The following is a 21,716-nucleotide window of genomic DNA, read 5'->3' on the forward strand; positions in this document are numbered from 1 at the left end:
ACAAGGAAGATTGGGGGACAACCGTTACTATCTGCATCACAGTAGTGCTTAGAAATCCCAGACAGGATCAGATGTCCACTGTGCTAGATGACAACATCTGGCATACATTCACACAGGATAGGAAAAGCTGTAGCCTGAAAAAGGAAGCTGAAACAGACAAAAGGGGAAACAGGCACAAAGACATGAAATATCATGCCCAAGAGCATACAGCCAGTCGCTGTTCAAGGAATAGAAAATGTCTGTCCTGTCAACTTGCTTCTGGCAAAGCTGCTTTAAATTGCTCAGAGGCTGTTAGGTGAAAAAGACAGTGTGTGTGTTTACACCTTGGAAGGGCACTGAGGAGATAATACACCATTTATTTGTATTTTATTTATATTCTATACCTGAAGCAAAGTGGAAATGCAAGCTGAATCTTTTTTCTATAATTCTTTTCCCTCCACCATTTCAAAAATAGCACATATAGAATACATTGGAACTTTTAATTTCAAAGACCATCACATCAGATTATAAATGCTAAAGGAGATGCCCTTCACCCTGCTGCTACAATGCAGCCACTTTCTCAGCTTGAGTATGTCCATTATCCCTACAGCATACAGACAGCAAACGGGAGCTGGAAGAGGGAAGGGGACAGACAATACTGTATGCAGGTGGCATTAGGGTGTCAGACTCATTTCATCCCCTGAAGGGTTTAGTTTCAGGTATTGTGAAAACCTTCATGTGACAGATTCAGAAAGTCTTTAAATCAGCATTGTCCCTTCAAATTACCAGTTGCGAACTTGTCTACAGTTTCCCCTGGACTTGGCCGCTAGCTACAGAAAGGACTTTAAAAATGATAAGTGGATATCCAGCTGCCATGTCTGCTTCACTCAGTCTCATGTGTCTGACCGTTTTCTATGTGGTATAGAAGCAAAACTAACTACAAAGATTCTTTCTGGATGACTTCCTGAATAGCGCACAAAAGTTACAGAAATAAGCTGGTTCCCATAACGTTTCCTGCCTTTGCATTATGCATTTTGGCTTCACTGGCACACAAGAGGTACGTTATGGAAAGTGATCTTTGATGAAGGTGGTTTTCTGCATACACATCCCTGCTCTGAGCTGCAATTCTAGGGGATTGTTTGCCATTTGTGTCAGTCTTGTTTGGCTGAGCTTCCCTTGTAAGCTGCCCGTCCCTTAAAAGGAATGTGAGGATGTCCACGCAGAGTCGGCTAGTCTGGCTAGAGTGGTTTCCCCTTGTGTTTCCATGCTGCCAGACACCATTCCCTGCAGAGGGATTTGGACGGATTGTGCAGTGGAAAAGGGGACATTACCCCTTAAAAATACGCTTGAAGGGCTGCTGTTCACCTCGCTTCCTGGGTTGGCAACATTGACAGCACTGTTGCTCACTGTCCACAGGCAAGGGTAGTGGCTGGAAAAAAAGCAGTACACATTGAATGACTTATTTCAAAGCATTTTCCCCTGCACAAGACTCAGCACACTAAAGTCAGGTGCATTATCTGCTAAAAGGCAGCTATCTGAATCGAGTTACTGAACTAGATCAGCCTTGCAGATCTTAAGTGAAAAACCACCAGCAACCATTAGACCCAGTGACCTTGGAGAGACGCATGGAGACAAATGTACAAATACATGTGAGGATTCAAGATTTAAAGATCTTTTTTGTGCATGCATACGTATTTTAAAGAATTGCATCTGCTTTTCCTGGCACCTAAATTAGAGAAGAAATGTGTGCGTTTATTTTAGGAAAAGAAGGGTAAATACTTTGATAATTGACTCTCTAGGTCTAAAATCCAGCATTCCTAGAACTGTTTACTACCCTATTAGCAATATTTTAATCGTAAAACGTGAATTAGATTGTTACATCCCTGCATGGGAATAGGATCCTCATTTCATGCAGGAGAATACTGAGGAATAGATAGAGAAAAATAATTTGGCTTTAAAAAGGTCACAGATTGTAGATACTAGAGTTCTCTGTGGCTGTTCCAAGATCCTGGTTTTCAGCAGTGCTGGGGAAATACGAAGCTCCCATTGATTTCAGAGCGGGAGATAATTAGCTTGTTGGAAAGATCTATCCAGGAATCTTGTGTTGGGCATTCAGAATGTTTCAAATCCTGGCTACCAATAAAAGCTTGGAACAAAGTGTGAATCACCAGGGCAGTCCTACAAGTCTCGCTGCTCCTAATTCCAGCAGTTTTCCCATAACCTTACCTGGGTCCAGGGCTGGCAGCTCCCTTCGTGTGTGGCACTGAGAGCAAATTAGCATGTGGAGGAGATGGCAAAGTCCAGCTGTCATGTCCTGAGAATACCTGAAGATTATTGCTGGAGCTCTCCAGCAAATTAACTTGGAGGTGGGGGTGGGGGGAGGAAAAAAAAGGCAACAAATCTTCAGTGTCTATCACAGGGGCATTGTCTTAAGGCAACAGAACATGGGTAGGCCTGAGAAAGCAATCTGATCACAAGCTTCCTAACCATAGGTAAAAGGACAAAATTCACATGTTTATCAAGAGCAAGGTGGCATTTTAATCCCAGGTGTGATATATGAGAAGGTACAGCATAATAGATATAGGATATGCATTTTTGCAAGTCTGACTAATAGTCTTTTCATTAATGACAATTGCCGTGTCACTGGCAATGCTTTGGTACAGATTTCCTTATAACTTGAGCTTAAATATTTCTGTTAAACAGGATACCTTGCTAGATTGTAGTTAGTAAGCTCATTTTTTTATCCTTACTCTTGTTTCTGGCTGATTTTCTCGGATCAAAGTAGAATCAACTTCTGGAACTTGTCACCCAGATCTAGAGAGTGAAAGGGACTCAAAAGACATTCTGGCAGTACCAAAATGCCCTCATCTCAAGTGACCTCCTACCATGTTCCTAAGGGCTGCTTCAACTTGAGAGCACAACTGCTTCATGGCATGACATTGAAAGAAGGCTTGCAATGCTCTTTTTGTATAATTAGGAGCTGTACTTTTAGCAAGATCATTCAATCTCATTTATAATTAACAGTTACAGTGCACCCAGCTCTTTGTACTTCTTGTTTTGCTGCCTTAAACATACTCTGTTTGTCAGGGTTGAGTGCAGGTTGTTACCAAGACTCGTCATGCTATTTCCTAGCCTCAGCTCTTGCTCGTTTTAGTTGCTTGTGCTAACCTAAAGCAAGGGTCAGGCAGGTAGAGAGTGTCTGGTCCCTGGAAGCAAAGCAGCATTACAGTGGTACCTGTAGGTGAATGATTTCTCTGCATGTAGGAAGGTGGGTACGGAGCAGCCCGATGCCCTCGCCGTGCTGAGTATCGCTGACAGCTGTGGGGAGTGTGTGGAGCTGGCAGAGGCAAAGGTCCAGTGTACTGATAATTAGAGCTTCCTGACGCACACATTGTATCTGGGTTGGAAATCAACCAGCCACCTACTTTGAGGGAACAGAGGGAGAAAAAGCTATTATTGCACTAAAACACTGCAATACAATAAAATAACCAGCCTTCCTGCAGAATCAGCTGTGCCTCAGAAACACCAAGCAGATTCCAAGATACTGGTTTATAGAACAGCTGAACAATCAAAAAAAAAAAACCCCAAAACAACATACCAACCCCCCCCCAAAACCTAAAGCCACCAACGCTAAAAACTGGACCTGAAAACAACTAACAGAAAGTTACATCAGAGTTACAAATGATGTAAAAAAAAACATCAAAGAACAAATAAAAGAAAAAAATCTCTATCATTGCAACAAACACAACCTCTGCTCACCCCATTATTTTTTTCACATGTTCAGTAATGACAAATAATTTTATAGGGACAAAATTATTCACAGATACAAATAAAAAAAAGGGGGGGGGGGGCGGGCAGGAGAAAGCCCTGAAAATGTTATATATCATCTTGATTTTAGATTCCTTTTAATATTGAAAACCTGGATAATAAAGAAAGTGATCCCTCTGCAGAGTCTTGCATTATTTCCTACTGTGAGGTTTCTTCAATCTTCTTTTGCTTTTTTAAAGGGTCCCCTTCTATGAACACAGCTCAGGACTCAGTGAATGACTCTTATGATCCATTTAAGCTAGTCCCAGGTTCCCAACACCTGTCATATCATACAAAATGTCCAGCTGACATGAATAAAAACCTTACAGTGAGAATATGTTACGTGTTGACCTTCAGAGACTGTTTCTGGAGCATCCTTGGGATGGTTTCTGAAAAGTAAAATACCTAGTGGTAGAACTTCCAATTAAGAAATTACAAAAGAAAGTCAGAAATAGAACTATTCACTAAAAAAAGGTGGAAAAATTAGTTAGAAAGGAGGGAAATCCATCTTCTTTAACCACTTGCTAGGCAGCAGCAGACTTTTCTTCAGTTTTCCATAAGGGAAGCAGGAGCTATGTTTCATGGCATACACAAAAATGTTCCTAAATTTGTGCCAAATTTAGGGGCTGAACCTGGAATTCTAAATCTACCTGTGGGCACTGTGCCTGCTTGCGTGAACAGCCTCAGTCTGGACTTTCCCCCAGACCAAGGTAGGGCTTTGCCTCCAGTTCAGCCAGTAAAACTTTGGAAGATAAACCACAATTCATTTCCAATGGAAGCATCTCTAACACCTTATACAGTTAGCACCTACAGGTTACTTTTAATACCACATGGATTTAATAATAGCAGCATAGTTACAGTTACAGTGCAATTTCACGTTAGCTATGCTTTTTGACATCTGCAGTTAATTTTTATTCTTCCTGAGCTATCAAATCATGGGATTCATTGCAGTGCAAGTACAATGTAGTGAACATATGTGGTGTATAACATTGCTGGGGAAGTTCACACAATCTCATTTCAGGCTTCCTGTGTAAACAGTGCTAAGTCCTAGGATCCCCAAGAGGATAGTCACCTACTTCAGACCCTATTGTAATAGTTATATAGAAAGTTTCCCTGCTAATATCAGTGGAGCGACTCTGGATTTAAGACAGCAGAAACAAGATTAAGTTATATAATCAATCTTTCACATTGTGATGCCACAGTTTTAACAGTATCAGCAGCAAAATGCTACTGGAGCAAAAAAGATGAACTCACCTCTCTTTCGCATCCAGGAAGGCTTTGGCAAAGGGATTATACTTGATTTTGAGAGCTGTTATCTTGAGTTTACAGAAAACAAGGCATGTTAGTGAAGGCAATTTGGAATAGAAACTTGACAAAACATCTTCCAGAGTAATCCAAGTGGAACTGCCTTTGTTAGCCTAACAAAATATATCCCCACACATGATGTTCTCCAGGGCTGGTTAGGGGAGTTTTGGTCGTTGCAGAGTGCTGTGTACTGATCAGTGCCACAGGCAGAACACCAGTCAGGGCAACCTGATGGCATGGTCCGGTCTGGCAAATCCTGTGGGATGGTGGACCCTTTCAAGAGAGTTTAAACACTGAGTTCCTGTCAAGTATGAATCAAACCTGCAGCAACACTAGCTAAGGGATGTGGCACATGAGTTAACAACTGTCACAATCCAAAGCATTCCTCAATTACAGTTTCGGGGTTGGGGAGAAATTTTCCCATGGAATGTTGTGCTCTTCTACAGTTGTATGTATTGTAAGGAGAGGGGAGAAATAGGGTTATCATTTTAACTATCAGTTATTGTCGGAGAGAGATCCTGGACTTGACTCTAGTTTTCTTCCAGTGAGGGATTGGGATGCCAGGACAGATGGACCAGTCTGGAATAGCCATGGCAGGATATTAAGCTAAACCTGGCTTAGTACTGCAGCCAGACACTAGATTAGAGAATGTTCTACTGCAGAGAGAAAACAGAGTATTAGGTTGGATGGAACATTACACTGCATGGGACTGGTGGGGAAACAAGAAAAGGATCAGTCTGTCCATGGTGATCTTGTATTTAATAAGCTTTTAATATATCTCATCAATGGCAATCGAGAGCACAGTGTGGCATCCACCTACCTCTTCGTTTTGATACGCAGTCACAGCTATGAACTGCGTCTCAGGGAACGAGCAGTTCATCACCATCCGGTGGGGGCCTCCTACGCGAACTATGTGTACCTGGGGCTCATATTTATGCAGGGAGTTCAACATTATCTGCAGAAAACAAAACAGAGACAAACCCCAGTGCCACTCTGGTATCCCACAGCTGCTCTTTCACGCTGGCTCTGTAATAGACCAGATGCCACTGCTAAACCTCCTCAGTCAGTGATTACTGAGAGCAGAAGGGCAGGTGCCTTCCTCACTTCTGATGAACTACAAAGCTGAACAGAATGAGACTTCACTGGACTTGAATGTAAAGCTTTTGATACAAGAGCATTAGTGAATATTTGTGTTAGCAGCTATGTCCTTCAAATTGTCGGGCTTCCACTGCAGCAGAGGCTGTTGAAACAGTTAGGGGGCAATCCCTGTCCTGTGTCTGCTATCTGAAAGACTCGGGATCACCATCACAGAAATCAGGGCTGGGAGGGAGCTGAGGCAGTGACCCACTCATCTTTCTAGATGAGACGAACTGTATCTAAACAATCCTTGGTAGATGTCTCTAATCTGGCATTAAAAGCTGTGAATGGCATTGATTCCACAATACACCTTCCTCAGGAAGTCTATTGCATTGCTTAATTGTCTCTACTGCAAGAAAGATACTTAAAAAACCCAACCTGTACTTTAGAAAGTACTGTGTGCATACATACATACACATATATATATGTAAGAAAGAATGCATCCATTAGCATAAAGCACTGCTAGTCAGCTATTATTTTCTCATAACACCACAGAAGGGGAAGTGGAAGCAGACTGGGGACATGGTTTGCCTTAACACCGTTGTCATCAAGATTTCAAAACAAGGGGAACCGCAATCATTTGTTATTTAGTGAGTTTTCTTTAGTGACTTTTGTTTGGGATCTGTTTCTCATATGGCTTTTCCTCTCAAGCTTTCTACTTTTTTCTTCTCCACCATATATACATATTGTGTTTCCTTGTTTTTTGCCCAGGGTCTCTGTGACTCTTCAAGTTTGTTTCCTGTAGCTTTTTTGCACCTATGCGTACTTTTCTGGGGCCTTTGACTTTTCTGAGGCCCTGGATGCAGGACAAGAATTTGCAAATGCAGATCCTGTTCTGTGCTTCACAATAAATCTTGTGTGCTGATTCCATGTGTGACTTAGGAAAAGTCAGGTCATCTTTCTGTTCTCCAGTCTGTAAAAACTGAGATAATTTTCTACCTAATTAGGGTACCAGGCTTATGGAGGTACCTCACAAACCTAATGGAAATAACAGATAGAGAACATATAATATTTACATGAAAGGAATTGATTCCGGGCTGACAAGTATCATCCAATGTAGGAGTTTTGTACAGAACAAACAAGCAAACAAAAGGTCTTGTGTAACATTTTACCTTTAGATGCATCATCAAAAATAAAATATGAAACAAAACTAATTTTCCTGTTTGCATTTTTAAGGGGTTCAAAGAGAAAGTCACTTATTTCTGGTACATGTGGTTTCTTTCCAAAGGCCAAAGCTGATTCAATAGAATATTGATAATTATCATGATGCAGAAGCAGACATAGTAATTATTTCATTTAGGAACAGCCTTTTATTCTGCTATCTGACTCCTGCCAACATTCCACTTACACCAAACAACATGGGGGAACACAACAAAAACCTAATACCCGTGACCATTTTTTCCCCCTTCTCTGAAGTCCTATGTAAAAATCCCCAGCACACAAGACCAACTCTGAAAAGCCCCCTGATGATTAAGTAAACCACAGCACTCTGTCTCTCTTAACATCAAGAAGTCCATTAAAATCTGAAAGCTCCAATTAAGACCTGTTTATTCCTGTTTACATTTGGCCTACAGAGAATAATTGGCATCTGTGGGTGAAGAGGCCTGTAAGGGCCTCTATAATTACACAAATGCACCCTTGATATTTCTTGATTGGTAGGTGCTTGCAATTGAAGCCAAGAGGTGTATGGGGAAACATCAGGCCATACCTGCCCATTCCCATTGAGCTTGTTGGTAAGTTTGACTTTGCTGAAGGAAATGGCAGCTTTCATCCAGTGGGCCCCAAAGTTGGGAGAGTCTGGATGGATGTACACGCAGCTGTGGTTCGGTGGCTCTGGTTTGCCAGCTGGCACCCATTCCCCATTGACATACTTCCAGCGGTGGCCATCAGTTGGGGCGAAGTCCAACAGGAAGGAATACATGGCATTTGGGTCCAAGCCTGACACGCTGATCTTCAAAACGGGGAACATCCGCCTGGGCAGGAAACAAAAAAGGGGGACACCACTGGAAAATGCTTTTAAAACTCAGTATGTTTGGGACCAGACGCTCGCAGATTAGGTCAATGTAAAAAACATCCTCCTTCCCTCTATCTAGATGAGTAAGTCTCTTAAAGGTCAGTCTTTCATTTTATATTTATTTTATTTCAATCATTTGGAAAAAAAGTGTTGTCTCTAAAGTAGGGCACTAAGGTCTTGGTCATGCAGAGTTATGAACATAATGAGTGTATAGCATCAGCAGAGTCCCTGGGATCTGGACATAATAAATACATCCTTAGGTGTGGGACAAGAAGGCATGAACAGGATTGAATAGCTCAAAATGCTGAGAAGGTGGAGCTGAAGCACAGATTTACTGCATTAACTGCAGAATCCTATTATAAAATGTACTTCTTTGGTGCTTAGGTTCCCCCAGCACACGCTCCCATACTCTGTCCTACTCTGTCTGACTCTGGGTGTGTGCTCTGAAATCATCCTGTAATCTCCAGCAATCAGGACATAATCCCAGTCAGGTACTCATCAGACTCCAGTTAGATTTATTGACCACACTACTCAATACAAAAGGTTTTTCTCCCTTCCTCTGGAGGGATAGTCATATTCTATAATTTTGTGAGCAAAATCAGTCACCTCCCTCTGTCATTTCTCGTGGTTCTTGTGTTAATCCCCATCTCCTACCTTGAGTAATGGATTCCAGGTAGTGTTATTCTAAATACTCTAATAAATTTGCTACATTTTCCTTGTCTAAAAATACTTCTTTATCAGGGTTGTGTCAGGTTAGTCCGGCATGACTTAAATTTAATAAAATGCCCTTTTATCTCATTTTCCATTGTCTTCCACATATTTACTCTTTCCTCAAAATATCCTGAATTCTTATTACACAAATATATTAAAAAGTCCATAGTTAGCTGAAATGTGTTTTCTCCCTTTCTTAAGTGCAAGTATTCATGTACTGTCCCACTACCGCTACATAACTCTCCAGTTTGAGAAGTCTGGTTAAAATCCTTGCCATGAGACCTTGCACTTGGCAGTTCTTCCTCCAGTAATTTGGTTCCATCCTTCCATATTCCCTGACCTCATCATCTTGATCAAGTTCTGCTCTTAGTTCCATCTTACATGCAGTGTTTTCTTTTACTAAGCTCTAAACATCTGTCATCCAGCCTTCCTACCATCTTGTGCATTTAAAACTGAAATCCTACCTTTGTTTAGTTTTGGGAAAACGCTCCTTTTGTGCTTAAAGGTCCGATGCCACCTTTTATCAATCCCCGTTTTCTAATTATTTTTTCTTTTGTAAAGCAGATTTGCAGCACCTCACAGCTAGACTTTCTGCAATTTTTTGCCTGTCCCTGTACTTGAGATCCATAGCACAGCTTTGAATTGGCATCTCAGTGCCTGAAAGTCTGCAGCGACAGAGTTAGTAGGGCTCCAACAGCTTCAGGAACTGGGAAAAAAATTGTTGTCAGCAGAACAGGGGCATCTCCCAACAAAGGTATCCTATTCATTAAGTTTCTTAGCTTGTCAAGGAATGCACGTCATTACTGTGGAGGATTATTATAGCTGTTATGTATCACCTCCTACATTCTTGTATGAATGAGAAGCCTCCCTGCCCCAGACACCTCATACTGACCTCTCCTGGCAACTGCCATTTTGCTGTGCCACATTTTTATGCACAGGTCAACAAATCTTCCAGCTCCTTTCCTCTATGGGTACAGAGAGACTGGTGATAACAAGCAAGCACAGCAATTGCCTGAGGTCCATGGCTAAGGTAAGGTAGCTCTCCAGGCTTAGTTAGGTAGCAGTGCAAGACATCCAAAATACACAAGAAGGGAACTGAAACTCCAGGCTCTCTCATGGGACATCAAAAGTCTCTGCCCTTGCAGCCATATACCCAACTGCAGATTGCTAACAACCTCCTGTGACATCCCACTCACCACCTACCTTTCTGGACACCTTTATATAGTTCTCGCTGTATACACTCAATGCCTAGTGCTGACCAGAAAAGACACGATTTGAGAAATTTGAGATTTTTCATCTAATATAAATACTTGGTGATGTAGGGCTAGTGCAACATTATTCTGACTAAATAGAAACTTAGCCCAAGATTTATATGCTGCATTTAATGTGTCTTTCTGACCAGGATGCACCAGCTACCAAACTGGGATGTGATAAAAAGTGTGGATGCATTCCTCCCCTTCTACTGTCAGTCTTTGAGGTAACACATTTTAATATTTATTTGAAAGGGAAAATTAATCCGTGTGAAAATCTAATTTCACTAGATTTCTCAGAACTATTTGTGTTACATACAGATTGTTAATTCCTCTAAGTTAAGTCCAGAATGCAGGCTTCTCTGCCTCTCTGCGCGAGGCTTTGAGTTTATCTCTGTAAGATCTATAGACAAACACCAGCATGTAATAGAGTCATCATCAATTCCGACTTCCCGTATCGCAGAGATTATAACACTTCCCTGTGTTAACCTGCCTCACACACAGTTAATCGCTGCTTCACTTGGACCAGCATGTCTTGACTGTACAGATTCTAATGATGGAAAACTTACCACCTCACCTGTTCTGCTGATTAAGCAGCTTTACCGATAAAATCATATTTGTCTGTCTTTTAGAATGGTAAATGATGATTTCTCCGAATTTGTTTCAGTCAGAATGTTTGTTTCAATGATCAGGTTGGTACACGCATGTCTTCCATTACTGCAATAGCTGAGCACTTCAGCCTCTTCAATTTATTTAGAGCAGATCTGCTACAATTACTCCAGTGGGAGTGGGAAGAAACAGTGGGAAGATGTTTGATATCAAACTTGAATGCATAGTAACCAGTAAAGTTGCTTTAGCATTTAAGCCTGGAAAGCACTTCTCTCCCCCAACTCACATTTGCCTGCATTGATCCACTGTGGATTCTCCCCATATGTGGAGGGGAACAGTGGCCCATTCCTGCCTCCAGGCAATAATGTGGATTGCAAAGTCTAAAGATACTGCATAGCTAATACGGTGTAAACATTAAAAGAGAAAACCTGCTCAGTCAGAAAACAGGGTGTTTAATATTGAAGTGCCAAGTGAATACAATAAATCTGTGTAAAATATGAGACTGATTCCCACCATATCAGCTGCACCCATTCAGATGTATTTTGTGATATAGTATGTGGTTTAATTTCACTAATGTCTATCCTGTTCAGAGTACATCTGTCTTCCCTGTGTACCTAGGCATATTGCTGTGGCAGGTGATTATTATAATGAAGTATGATACAGAAATGGAGACATACCTATGTTTTAACACTGAAGTTGGTTCATCTAATTATGGTATTTTGGGACCCTCGGTACCGATTAGAGATGTCTCAATCACAGCAGATAGAATTGTGCACACTAGCATTTGACACTTAAGGATCACTAATCAATCAGCCTTTAATTCTCTGCGATGCTCCTGTATCAGGTTTCAGTTTAATTTCTGATTTTTGCTAACAACGTGTTCGCGCAAACTGTCTCAGTTTTCACACACAGAAGTTCAGACTGGCTCTTCTTGTTAATCGTAGAACACAGTTTTCAAAAGTGTTCGTATACCCTTCAGCAAGAATGACTGCGTTAGTTCTACTGATTTAAGCAGCAGCAGAATTAGATCAATATTTTTTCTGTTGAGAATCCCTCTGGAGACAATCACTGAAGAATCTTGAACCTGAAAAAGCCCTAGCACTCATAGGAAACTGTCTCAAGTTTGCCTCCTCTTGAACAGCATGGAGTTGTTCAGAGAGCTTTGCTGCAGGCCACTGTGTGCATTTCCTTTTTTTTTTGGTGCGCTGGTGTGTTTGTTACGGAAATACAAAGAAATACAAGAGATCCTTTTTCGTAGTCCCTGATGCTCCAGTAACTTTGTTAAAAATGATTTATGCAGGTAAAAGTGTGACATACTTCCTATAATTTTTTATTTTGAGATTGCTGTGTGATTTTGTTCATAAAGAATCTATTCCTGCCCCCACTGACATTACCAGATCTGTTGCTGGCTTTAGGAAAAATAGGATCGAGCTGATAAGGAGAGTAAAAGTTCAAATAAAGAAGAATAAGGCAGCTTACACAATGAAATGAAAAGTAACCAGGCATATTCAAATAAGAAAAGATTCCCTTATCATCATTATAAAAAGATTTTATCTATGCACTCACCTAGACATTTTAGAGAGAACTAGTATCACCACACAGTCCACAGTCGTGATTTACATTAGCTGAGAGGAAAGAAACTGAAAAAACCTTGTTGGTAAGGTGTGATTCTTTGTACCAATTTAATTAATTTGAGGCAAATGTATATTACCTCATTTTCGTCACCGATACTGCTAAGGAGTCAAAGCTACTGTACACTAAGTGAAGGTCCACTCACAAGTTCGCTGTAGCCTAACAGCAGTTTTTAAAGCAATTTAAATGAAGCAAAAAAACCTTCTCAGTGTAAAGAGAACCTCAGCAGATGATTTCTATCCCTATAAGTTATTAGGAGGAATCAGAATGGCAATAGGTAGTGTTACACCGAGGACTGATATTTTGGAAAAGTAGCTGTTCTCTCAACAGAATAACCTTGCTGAGCCAACAGGCGAGATTTTTTGGTTTTAACTGCTTTCACCTGTGTCCCTTGTCAAGCTATGGTCAACAGTTATATTGTCCACAAATTCTGCTAAACCAAAGTCTGCAAAATTAATACAAGTCACACAACATGAGCAAATCTTTCTTTCCATCTCTTAATTCCTCTCTCCTGTGCAGATCTGCTAAGAGGTCGTGGATCTGCTGAGAGGTCTTGTGGAAGAAACGTGTGCATGCTGGGGGGTGATGGCAGAGGGCTGGCGAGGGTGCATTAAATAAAAACCTTAGTACAACTGTACCAGTGAACCTTATTCTGGTAGCTGCCTGTCTGTTATGGTCTAGACTCTGCTGTCAGCCCAGTTCAGAGCAGAACCCCTGTGGAGAGCTTCCTTCAAGCCAGTGTCTGATTCAGACTTAGTATCTTCTCACCAGGTTTTGCACTCTTTTCTGGAGCCTTTCTGTGTTCCCCAGATAGTATGATATGATGTGACCCATTTACATCACAGTGTTTTGTCTTTCTAAAACTGTGTGTTAACCAATATTCCATGCTTGTTTCTAAGGTCACCAGCAACAGCTATGGAGCAATAGGGACCATGCAATCCAGGCTGCACATACATGCCATGTAGGGCACAGTTTTATTGTACCCCATTCTAGCACAGACTGCTTGTACAAGCTGTTAATATCCAAGGCCAGAGAGACAGGAACTGCAGCTGCAGATAACAACACTGATCTGCTTCTGTACAGTAATTTGAGGTCTACAGGACTTGCAATAAAGGCTGGTGTTTATTAGTACAAGAAGTTATTAAAAAGATTTTGAGAGGTAGCATCTATTCCCTTGCAAAAGTTCCCTTTTTGTGCAACCTTAAGACAGTTAATATATTTCTCAAGCATCTTTCACAGGCAGAATACAGGGTGGCAGGAATGGTTTAGCAGTGACCAAAAAGGAGCAGGGACACCCCATTCTGTACATATGCTGGGTTTAGAGGACTGTGAAGCTGCAGGGATAAAACTGTTCAGTGCTCATTGCAGTTCTTTCGAGTCTGCACACACAGTTTATTATTATACACCTAACCCCCCTGGCTGTCATCTACACTTAGCCCACAGAGCTGAGCAGATCACTCACCTGCCGTTCTTGGTCACGATCATCTCATTAGTGACTTCCCTGAATCTCTGCCAGAGCGTCGCATCCTCTAAGACAACCTGGAGCTGTTTCTCAGTGGGGTCGCCTTTGTCTCTCCCAGCTCGGAGTTCGCTCTCCACTACGCTAAGTAGCCTGGAGACGGTGCAGTCGCTGGTTTTTTTGCAGCCCAGGTCTGCCATGATGACTTTACTGCCAGAAACTTCAGGTAGCTGTTAAAAGAAAAAAATAATGAGCTAAATCAAAAAGCAAGTCAGTTCATTGGGCACCATCCGACAAATGTGCTCTCCTCACTCTTTTGCCACTGACTGGCTCTTTCCTCTGGAAGTCCCAATGGGCAGTGACACCAGCATGTGGAGGTTTACGCACACACTCCACACAAAAAGAGGACTATCTCCTAATTACGTGTCAGACAGTCAGGTGGGTGGCAGGCTGATGACTCAATTGGCTGCCTTGAAAGAAGAGTCCTCCATCCAAATTAGCATGCTTTTATCTTTTTTCAACCTGAAGTGGGTCTAATTGTTCTGCTTGAGAACCAGGTTTCCATTAATGAAAATTGTTTCATTTCCAGACTGAAACAATGCATGGAAATTGCATTCACACTGATGCGGACTCCAACTGAAGGAGCTGGTAACAGTCAAGATAGTTACACAGAGGAGGTAGCCTTAAAATATTTTCACCAGGCATGTTGAATAAACACATTAATTTCATTCCTCTGTGTTCCTAAATCAAAATATAATAGTACGAGACCCTTCTGCACTGACGTTTCAATGCACAAGGAGAAGGTAGCATCCCTACACTCCACCGTTGATGCTGACTGTGTCCATCCCTTGGTCCCACTGTCATTCCCAAAACCCCTGCTGCACCTTACAAGCGGCTGAACTCCCCTCTGGCTGCATTTCCAGGGACAGACTCCACGCTCCTGGGGCTCAGTGTGAACCCAACCGCCCGAGGCCTGGTGTTGCTGACCTGCTCAAGGTCCATGTCTTAGAAAAGCTCTCTCAGCATCTCTAAAACAGGTGTTCCCTCTTGCCTCAGGCTGTAACCTTCTTTGACAAGCCTAATCCAACTGCACATACCCTCCAAAAAGAAACCACTGTTTTGCTGAGAAGTCAAACAATTTTGGTACCCAGCCAAGAATATGAGAGACCTGGGTTCAGTTCTATGCTAAAGGGTTAAGTGGAGGCCACTTGACTACCAGTGACCCATAAACACTGGACTTTGGCACATAACAAGGCATTTGAGTGCCTAATTTCTCCCGATGCATCTAGTTCCGATAGTGTCTCTGAAATTTCTGGTCTGTTGCACGTGACATGGTCAGGGACTTGATTATGAAAACATACTCTCAGGAGTTGTTTTTAGAGAAATATATTTTCTGACTGTTTATTGAGAACTTTGCATTTGTTCAGTTCAATACCCCCTGCTGAATTCCTGTGGTTCCGGTTCTTTCTAAAAGATAAAATGACTTGGTGGATCGTGCAAATTTTGTGAAACAGGATTTGAATTAAATCCATCATTTGACAAGGCTCAACAGATCTTGCAGTTAAAAAAACCTTGGAGATATCACCTACCTAAGCAGCAGGGGCCAGAGCTTGTTGATCTTGTGTTGTACACCTTATTTGGCAGCTAGTCCTACTAATCCCTCAAGCCCTACCTGGAGTGAGGATACTGGCTGCAAGTCCTCAAAACTGCACAGCTGCAGGTGTGCAGCAATGTGATGTTCTGCAGAACAGGAGACCTTAGGAGACAACCCTCAATTCCCAGCAATTTTAGCGTGATCGGAAGGTGCAAGCCAAATAGGTTTGAGCTGTTTTTACATCTGGATAATCTCAGTCATGCTGCTTTCAAACTTAAAACTAACACATCGTCCCTCTCTTCAGCCTTTCCATGCCTTTTTTAAATTGCCAACTCATAACAAAGTTACCTAGATTACTCTGTCAGTCAACTCACCTTTGGAGTTACACTAGAATGTATAGTGTCAAATAGCAGCTTCTAGTTAATATCCAGCCCATCTTCACTATTGAACAACTGAAGAACGTACTTTAAAATCTATAGGATATTTAGGTACTTGAAAGTGTGCCATGTCGCATTCGGAAAAATAATTGCATCTCGGGTAATACGTTTGTGTAACACAGAATATCTTTGTTTGGGTTCTCCTTTCCAAATGCTCAAAGTGGAGAGAGAGAAACTACCACCGTAATTTTCCCTTGCACGTGATCAAATGGCAGAGCAAATGCAGTTTAGTTTCATTTTATTATAAATACAGATAAACACAGAAATCAGAGCTGGTAGAAGTACTATGTATTTCAATTCAATAACTTCAGTTTTTCAGACAGGTCTAAAACAAATAAATCATGTTATTTTGAGATTTTTTTTTTATTTAGTCGAAGCCTTATTTCCACACATGTTTTTTTAGAATTAGTTGCTCAGAAATCAGGAGATTCAAAGTTGAGGCAAGTAAAGAGATAATACTACTCATAAAAGTAGTAATATTTCAGTAGTTACACACAGTTCTTTCTGTAGACAAATAAAAAGCAAAGTAGTCTGGTTTTCCAAAGTACTTGACTGCCCATTTCTCCCACAGGGCTTTAAGTGGAGTGATACCAGATCACAGCCTCTGAAAAATCACATCCCATCTGCCTTCCTCAAGATGCTTAGAGCTTAAAGGAAATCAAAAGCATGCAAAAAAGCAACAACAGTTTGTTGGTGGAAGGGTTTCAAGTTATGGCAGTGAAACACTGTCTCACCAGCAGGCAGTGTGGATCACTGGAGGTAAAAAACATGCTCAGCAAAGATGGATTGGAAATGGAGGCAGCCACAAAGCAAAAGGGAGGTCCTTCCCTGAGTGCACTGCTTGCCCAAAGCACTCCTGGGACAGAGCTGTGGAGAAGGAAGGATATATGGAAGTAACGGATAATGGGCCCATTCCAGTAAAGGACAAGGAAGCAAGTTTTTCATCAATAAGGCTGGATTTTTTTACAGCTGGCATCCCTAAGGGAGAAGCACAAAGGCATTTGCTTTGCAGTATCATACTAAAATTTTCATCCTGCACAATAATAAAACGCACTCTTAGACACTAAAAGTAAGTTACACCTGGGTGCTTACAGTTATCACTCACTCAATCTGCATGATGCTTGGAAGTCTTGTGTCCCAGAGGAAAAAAACCTCCACAAATCTTGTCTCTTAAAGTAGCTGACTTTCGTACTGTTTGAATTTTAATTTTATAAGAATGTTACCATAGCTGCAACCATGCCTGCAACCACAACTTTTTTCAAAATGAGAGTAGTTACCTGTGGCTGGCTAGTGGGAATAGCCCAATCGCTATTTTCAGTGTGGGGAAGGGTGTTTCAGCTGTAAGAGTTCAGACTAAGAGCAATTTGTGATGTATGTAGCAACATATCCAGAAGGCATGGCTCACCAGTGACATATCTTTCCAGCTGAGAAGAATTAGCCAAAAAAATAAAAAGTTTGCATGTGTGCAAACAAATGATCAGCTGAATGTGTTTTGGCCTGATATTTTACTTTAAAATACACATCCAGACCCATATGTCAGGCTTCCTGACATCCTATATTGTCTCTGCTTCACACAGCTGCCATGGGAGGGGGCTGCAGAAGAGAAACTGAACAAATTCATAGTCAAAGTTATCTGCTTATTGTTGGCATTTCATATTAAGGGCGGAAAACTTTACTTTGAATATTTAGCGTGGTTTAGGAGAAGTAAGAGACATCCTCTAACCTTATGTCCCTCTGCTCACCTAAATAAGAGCTTTGAATACTTCCCAAACTTCCCTTCTCTCTCCCGCTTTCTTACAAGATTAATTTTTCCAAGTCTACAGATGCTGAAACTGAGGCACCAAGAGATTAATGTCACTGCACGTAGGTATTGCCAGGGCACCAAGAAGCACCCATTCTCAGATGTCAGGTGGGTTACTTCTTGGGCTGCAAGTTAGGTCTCCCTGACATCTGAAGAAAAGGTAGCTGCACTTCCAGTGACACAGCAGCAAGGTGACTGGCAGTCATTGCCACTGCAAGTGGGACAGAGCAGAGCCAAAGGACGGAAGACTGAAACCCCTTTTGCACTTGTCTCCATTTAATTAAACAAGCAAATCAATAGGGGCATCGGAGGGAGCAGAAGATGCTCATACAAAACCTGCAACGTTGCAAACTTTCCCTGAAACTCAGCTGGGAGAGCTGGGTACTTCCAAGCAGGGATCAGACACCTTGTGTCTCATAGCCGGTCAGAACTAAGCTCTACTAGTTAAAAATGTGAGTACAACACTTGTAATCATGCCCAGGATTTTCTAATAAGAATTTAGTGACTTGTATTTTTAAATGAAGCAATGAGGACTGGGGAGAGCAGCAAAAGAACAATCCTGCAACACTTACTGGAGTTTATTCACCAAGTTACAGCAGGAAAAAGCAAGGTGTTATTTTTAACTTTCTAATTAAACTTGTCATAAAACCCTCCTGGCCACCAGCTGGTGAGGTACAGCAGAAAGAAAAAGAAAAAAAACCCTCACAAACAGAAAAAGAAAGAAGGTAATTAAAGAGGCCTCCCCTGCCTTGACATTAGATAGCTGTTTTTTGGCCTTTAGGTGCATGCTTCCAAATAAAAGGCAGCCCTTTGTGACCAGATGAAATCACAGAGAACAAGACTCACTCTTTCCATCTCCAAAGCTCCCACCGAGGCATTCAAACAACAAACCCCCCTCTGAACATTTAGTCCCAACACCACAGGGAAATGTAACCTCCATCGCCATGACACTCCCAGGAAATCAACACCTATCAACTACCACAGAATAATTAAGAGAGGATAAAAAGACAGCTGCTTTCCTTCTGGTTTTTAATCATGGATCCAGCCCCTTAAGAGATTGCTAGGCTAGAAGAGACAGAGAAGATTAGCCTTTTCATTAATGTTGGGGGTGAGGGGACAGTTTCAATAATTTCCACCAGGTATGTTTTTAGCAGTGAGGCAGGCAGCTTGTTCAAGTAGTATCTCCCTGCCTGGTGTTATAACTGAGGTTATAAATGAGATTAATTCTGAAGCCCAGAAAGCATGGGTAGCTTTCCAGAACAACTTTCTTCTTTTTTTAAAAAAAGAAGATAGAAAAAAAAAATTATCCTTATGTAGCACAGTGGGTTGACCCTGGCTGGATGCCATGTGCCCACCAAAGCCACTCTGTCACTCTCCTCCTCAGGTGGACAGGGATATAATGAAAGGCTCGTGGGTCAAGGTAAGGACAGGAGAGATGCCACTCACCAATTACTGCCACAGGCAAAACAGACTTGACTTGGGGAAAATGAATTTAATTTATTACCAATCAAATCAGAGCAGGGTAATGAGAAATAAAACCAAATTTAGAAACAGACACACCTTCCCCCCAACCCTCCTTTCCTCCCAGGCTAAACTTTACTCCCAATTTTCTCCACCTCCTCCCTGCCAGTGGCACAGGGGGACAGGGAACGGGGGCTGTGGTCAGTTCATCGCATGTTGTCTCTGCTGCTCCTTCCTCCTCGGTGGGATTGCTCCTCACGCTCTGCCCCTGCTCCAGCGTGGGGTCCATCCCTCCCACAGGAGACAGTCCACAAACTTCTCCAGCGTGAGTCTTTCCCATGCTGCAGTGTGAAGTGTTCCGGCATGTGTGCCTTCTACAGGGTGCAGTCCTTCAGGAACAGACTGCTCCAGAGTGGGTCCCCTGCCAGAAACTCTGCCCCATCGTGGGCTCCTCTGTCCACAGATCCACAGACCCTGCCCCAGCATGGGCTTCCCATGGGTCACAGACTCCTTTGGGCATCCCCCTGCTCCAGCATGGGGTCCCCCATGGGCTGCAGGTGGGAATCTGCTCCACCATGGGCTCCATAGGTTGCAGGGGCACAACCTGCCTCACCATGGGCTTCTCCACAGGCTGCTGGGAAATCTGCTCCAGCACCTGGAGCTCCTCCTGCCTCCTTCTGCACTGGCCTGGGTCTCTGCAGAGCTGTTCCTCTCACATATTCTCACTCTTTCTCGTGCTGCAGTTGCTGTTGTGCAGCTTTCCCCCTCCCCACCCTTCTTAAATACGTTATTCCCGGAGGTGCTACCACCATCGCTGATGGGCTCAGCCTTGGCAGTGGCAAGATCATCTTGGAGCCAGCTGGCATTGGCTCTGTTGGACATGGGGGAAGCTTCTAGCAGCTTCCCACAGAAGCCACCTCTGTAGCGCGCTCACTACCAAAACTTTGCCATGCAAACCCAATACATGTAGTCAGGCTGGCGATAAACGTAAGTTAGTTTTAAACAGTAATTTTACTTTTCCCTGATTTGTTTTTCCTACTTGAAGATCTGCAGTGCTGTCCCCAGACATGGATTAGCACCTAGAGCAAGAAACTATTACTGTCCCTATTTTTAAGATCAGAAAATAATAAAGAACTTAAAGTTTTCTAAACAAACTCTTGATTTCTATTTACAATATCTCAGAATAAAAGGAATATGTTCAGTGTTTATATTAGGGAAATCAAACATGAACTTTTGACTTGGATGTGTAAGTTAAAGCTTTTTGTTAACTGTGACAGTTAACAAGTTGCAAGTGTAATTCAGTTGAAGCTTTTGATTCTCTCAAGAAGGATGAGTTAAATAGCTCATCAAATTACACACAACTAGAAAACACAGGAGTACATGCCCATGATAAAATAATTTGTTTCCACTCCACATATTTGGAAGTGACAGCCCTTCAGAGCTGCAATGAAATCATGTTGGCCAGCCAATACTTTCAATGTACCATTTTTACACTGCACCAGTGTTACTCCACACTTGCTTCTACAGAGATTTTTAAAGCACATTTGCTCAGGAATAACCTCTCTTAGAGATGCCACAAGGGAACCCAAGAAAAACTTAAAAGGGTTTCAAATAGGCTAACTTAAAATATCAATCCCGAAGATTGGCAGCTTACACATACCATTCCATCTCAAATTCATCAGAAGCTTTCTTCAGAAAAGTGAGAAAACAGAGGATTTTGTTCCCTTTAGGCATCTCCAGCTTTTCATGGCCAGGCAGTTACAAGCCTGCACCCCCACCGATAACGCAACCAAGACTGAGCTCAGTCGGAAAGGTACAAGTAAGGGAAGGAAATAAATATCAACCCCCAAATTTGAACTTTGTGCCTCCTCTTGCAAATACCCCCTCTTGCAAATCGGACCTTGTAGGAGAAGGGAAAGGGGCAGACATTAGGCGTACAGCAGCCTTCCAAGAGTCTCGTCACTGAATTTGCATGTGGTGAGGATGACTCTGCCCCAGTATCTATAAATGGGATTCAAGGACCAGATGCTGTAATGCAACTGATAAACCCCTTCCAGAGGATTTCTAAGGAGCAAAGTCACCCACAGAATACACTTTCCCTAGAAGGCAGCTGATCATTCATACTTTAGAGATTTCAGATGAAGACTTTTTTTTTTTTTTTTCCAATCATTCAGGTATTAAGACCTCAGCATAAGAATGATGTGGCAAAATTCAACAGCTTTGTTGTTTTGCAGGAGGTTGAACTAGGCCAAGTAAAACAGCTCTTTCTAAGCTATTAAGTATGGAAAGGATTTATTGCCCTTTAGGACTCAGATTCACAGCTGTCTTGATATGAAATAGATAGATCAACCTCTCCTGACAGTCCTTGGAAACTAACCTTTTCAAAAAGACAAAATACAACCCCCTAGGTTTCTATATTACAGGAAGACAGGTTGCTGCTTCTATTTCAAATAAAACTTTGGAGTTTTCTGTAAGACAGGTTTCAGGTTAGTCAGCTTTGAGACAGGGCTTGCTTAGAAC

At 42.0% G+C, this 21,716-nt stretch overlaps 1 protein-coding gene across 2 annotated transcripts in view; it reads right to left on the reverse strand.

The window, feature by feature from the left end:
- Nucleotides 1-349: 349 nt before the first annotated feature.
- TBX19 (T-box transcription factor 19) overlaps nt 350-21,716 on the reverse strand; it is a 31,235-nt gene continuing 9,868 nt past the window's right edge. The window contains exons 5-12 of one of the 2 annotated variants that reach the window (XM_080393651.1): nt 13,907-14,133; nt 7,937-8,201; nt 5,912-6,046; nt 5,041-5,102; nt 4,114-4,175; nt 3,215-3,400; nt 2,206-2,338; nt 350-1,408 (exon numbers count right to left, since the gene is read on the reverse strand). In XM_080393651.1, the coding sequence (XP_080249777.1) occupies nt 1,174-1,408; nt 2,206-2,338; nt 3,215-3,400; nt 4,114-4,175; nt 5,041-5,102; nt 5,912-6,046; nt 7,937-8,201; nt 13,907-14,133 (1,305 nt within the window). In that variant the 3' untranslated portion in view covers nt 350-1,173. Of the gene's footprint in view, nt 1,409-2,205; nt 2,339-3,214; nt 3,404-4,113; nt 4,176-5,040; nt 5,103-5,911; nt 6,047-7,936; nt 8,202-13,906; nt 14,134-21,716 lie in introns of both variants that reach the window. The other variant, XM_080393650.1, reaches the window with a different exon arrangement.

This window comes from Falco punctatus (genome assembly GCF_963210335.1).
Source record: "Falco punctatus genome assembly, chromosome: 6".
NCBI lineage: Eukaryota > Metazoa > Chordata > Aves > Falconiformes > Falconidae > Falco > Falco punctatus.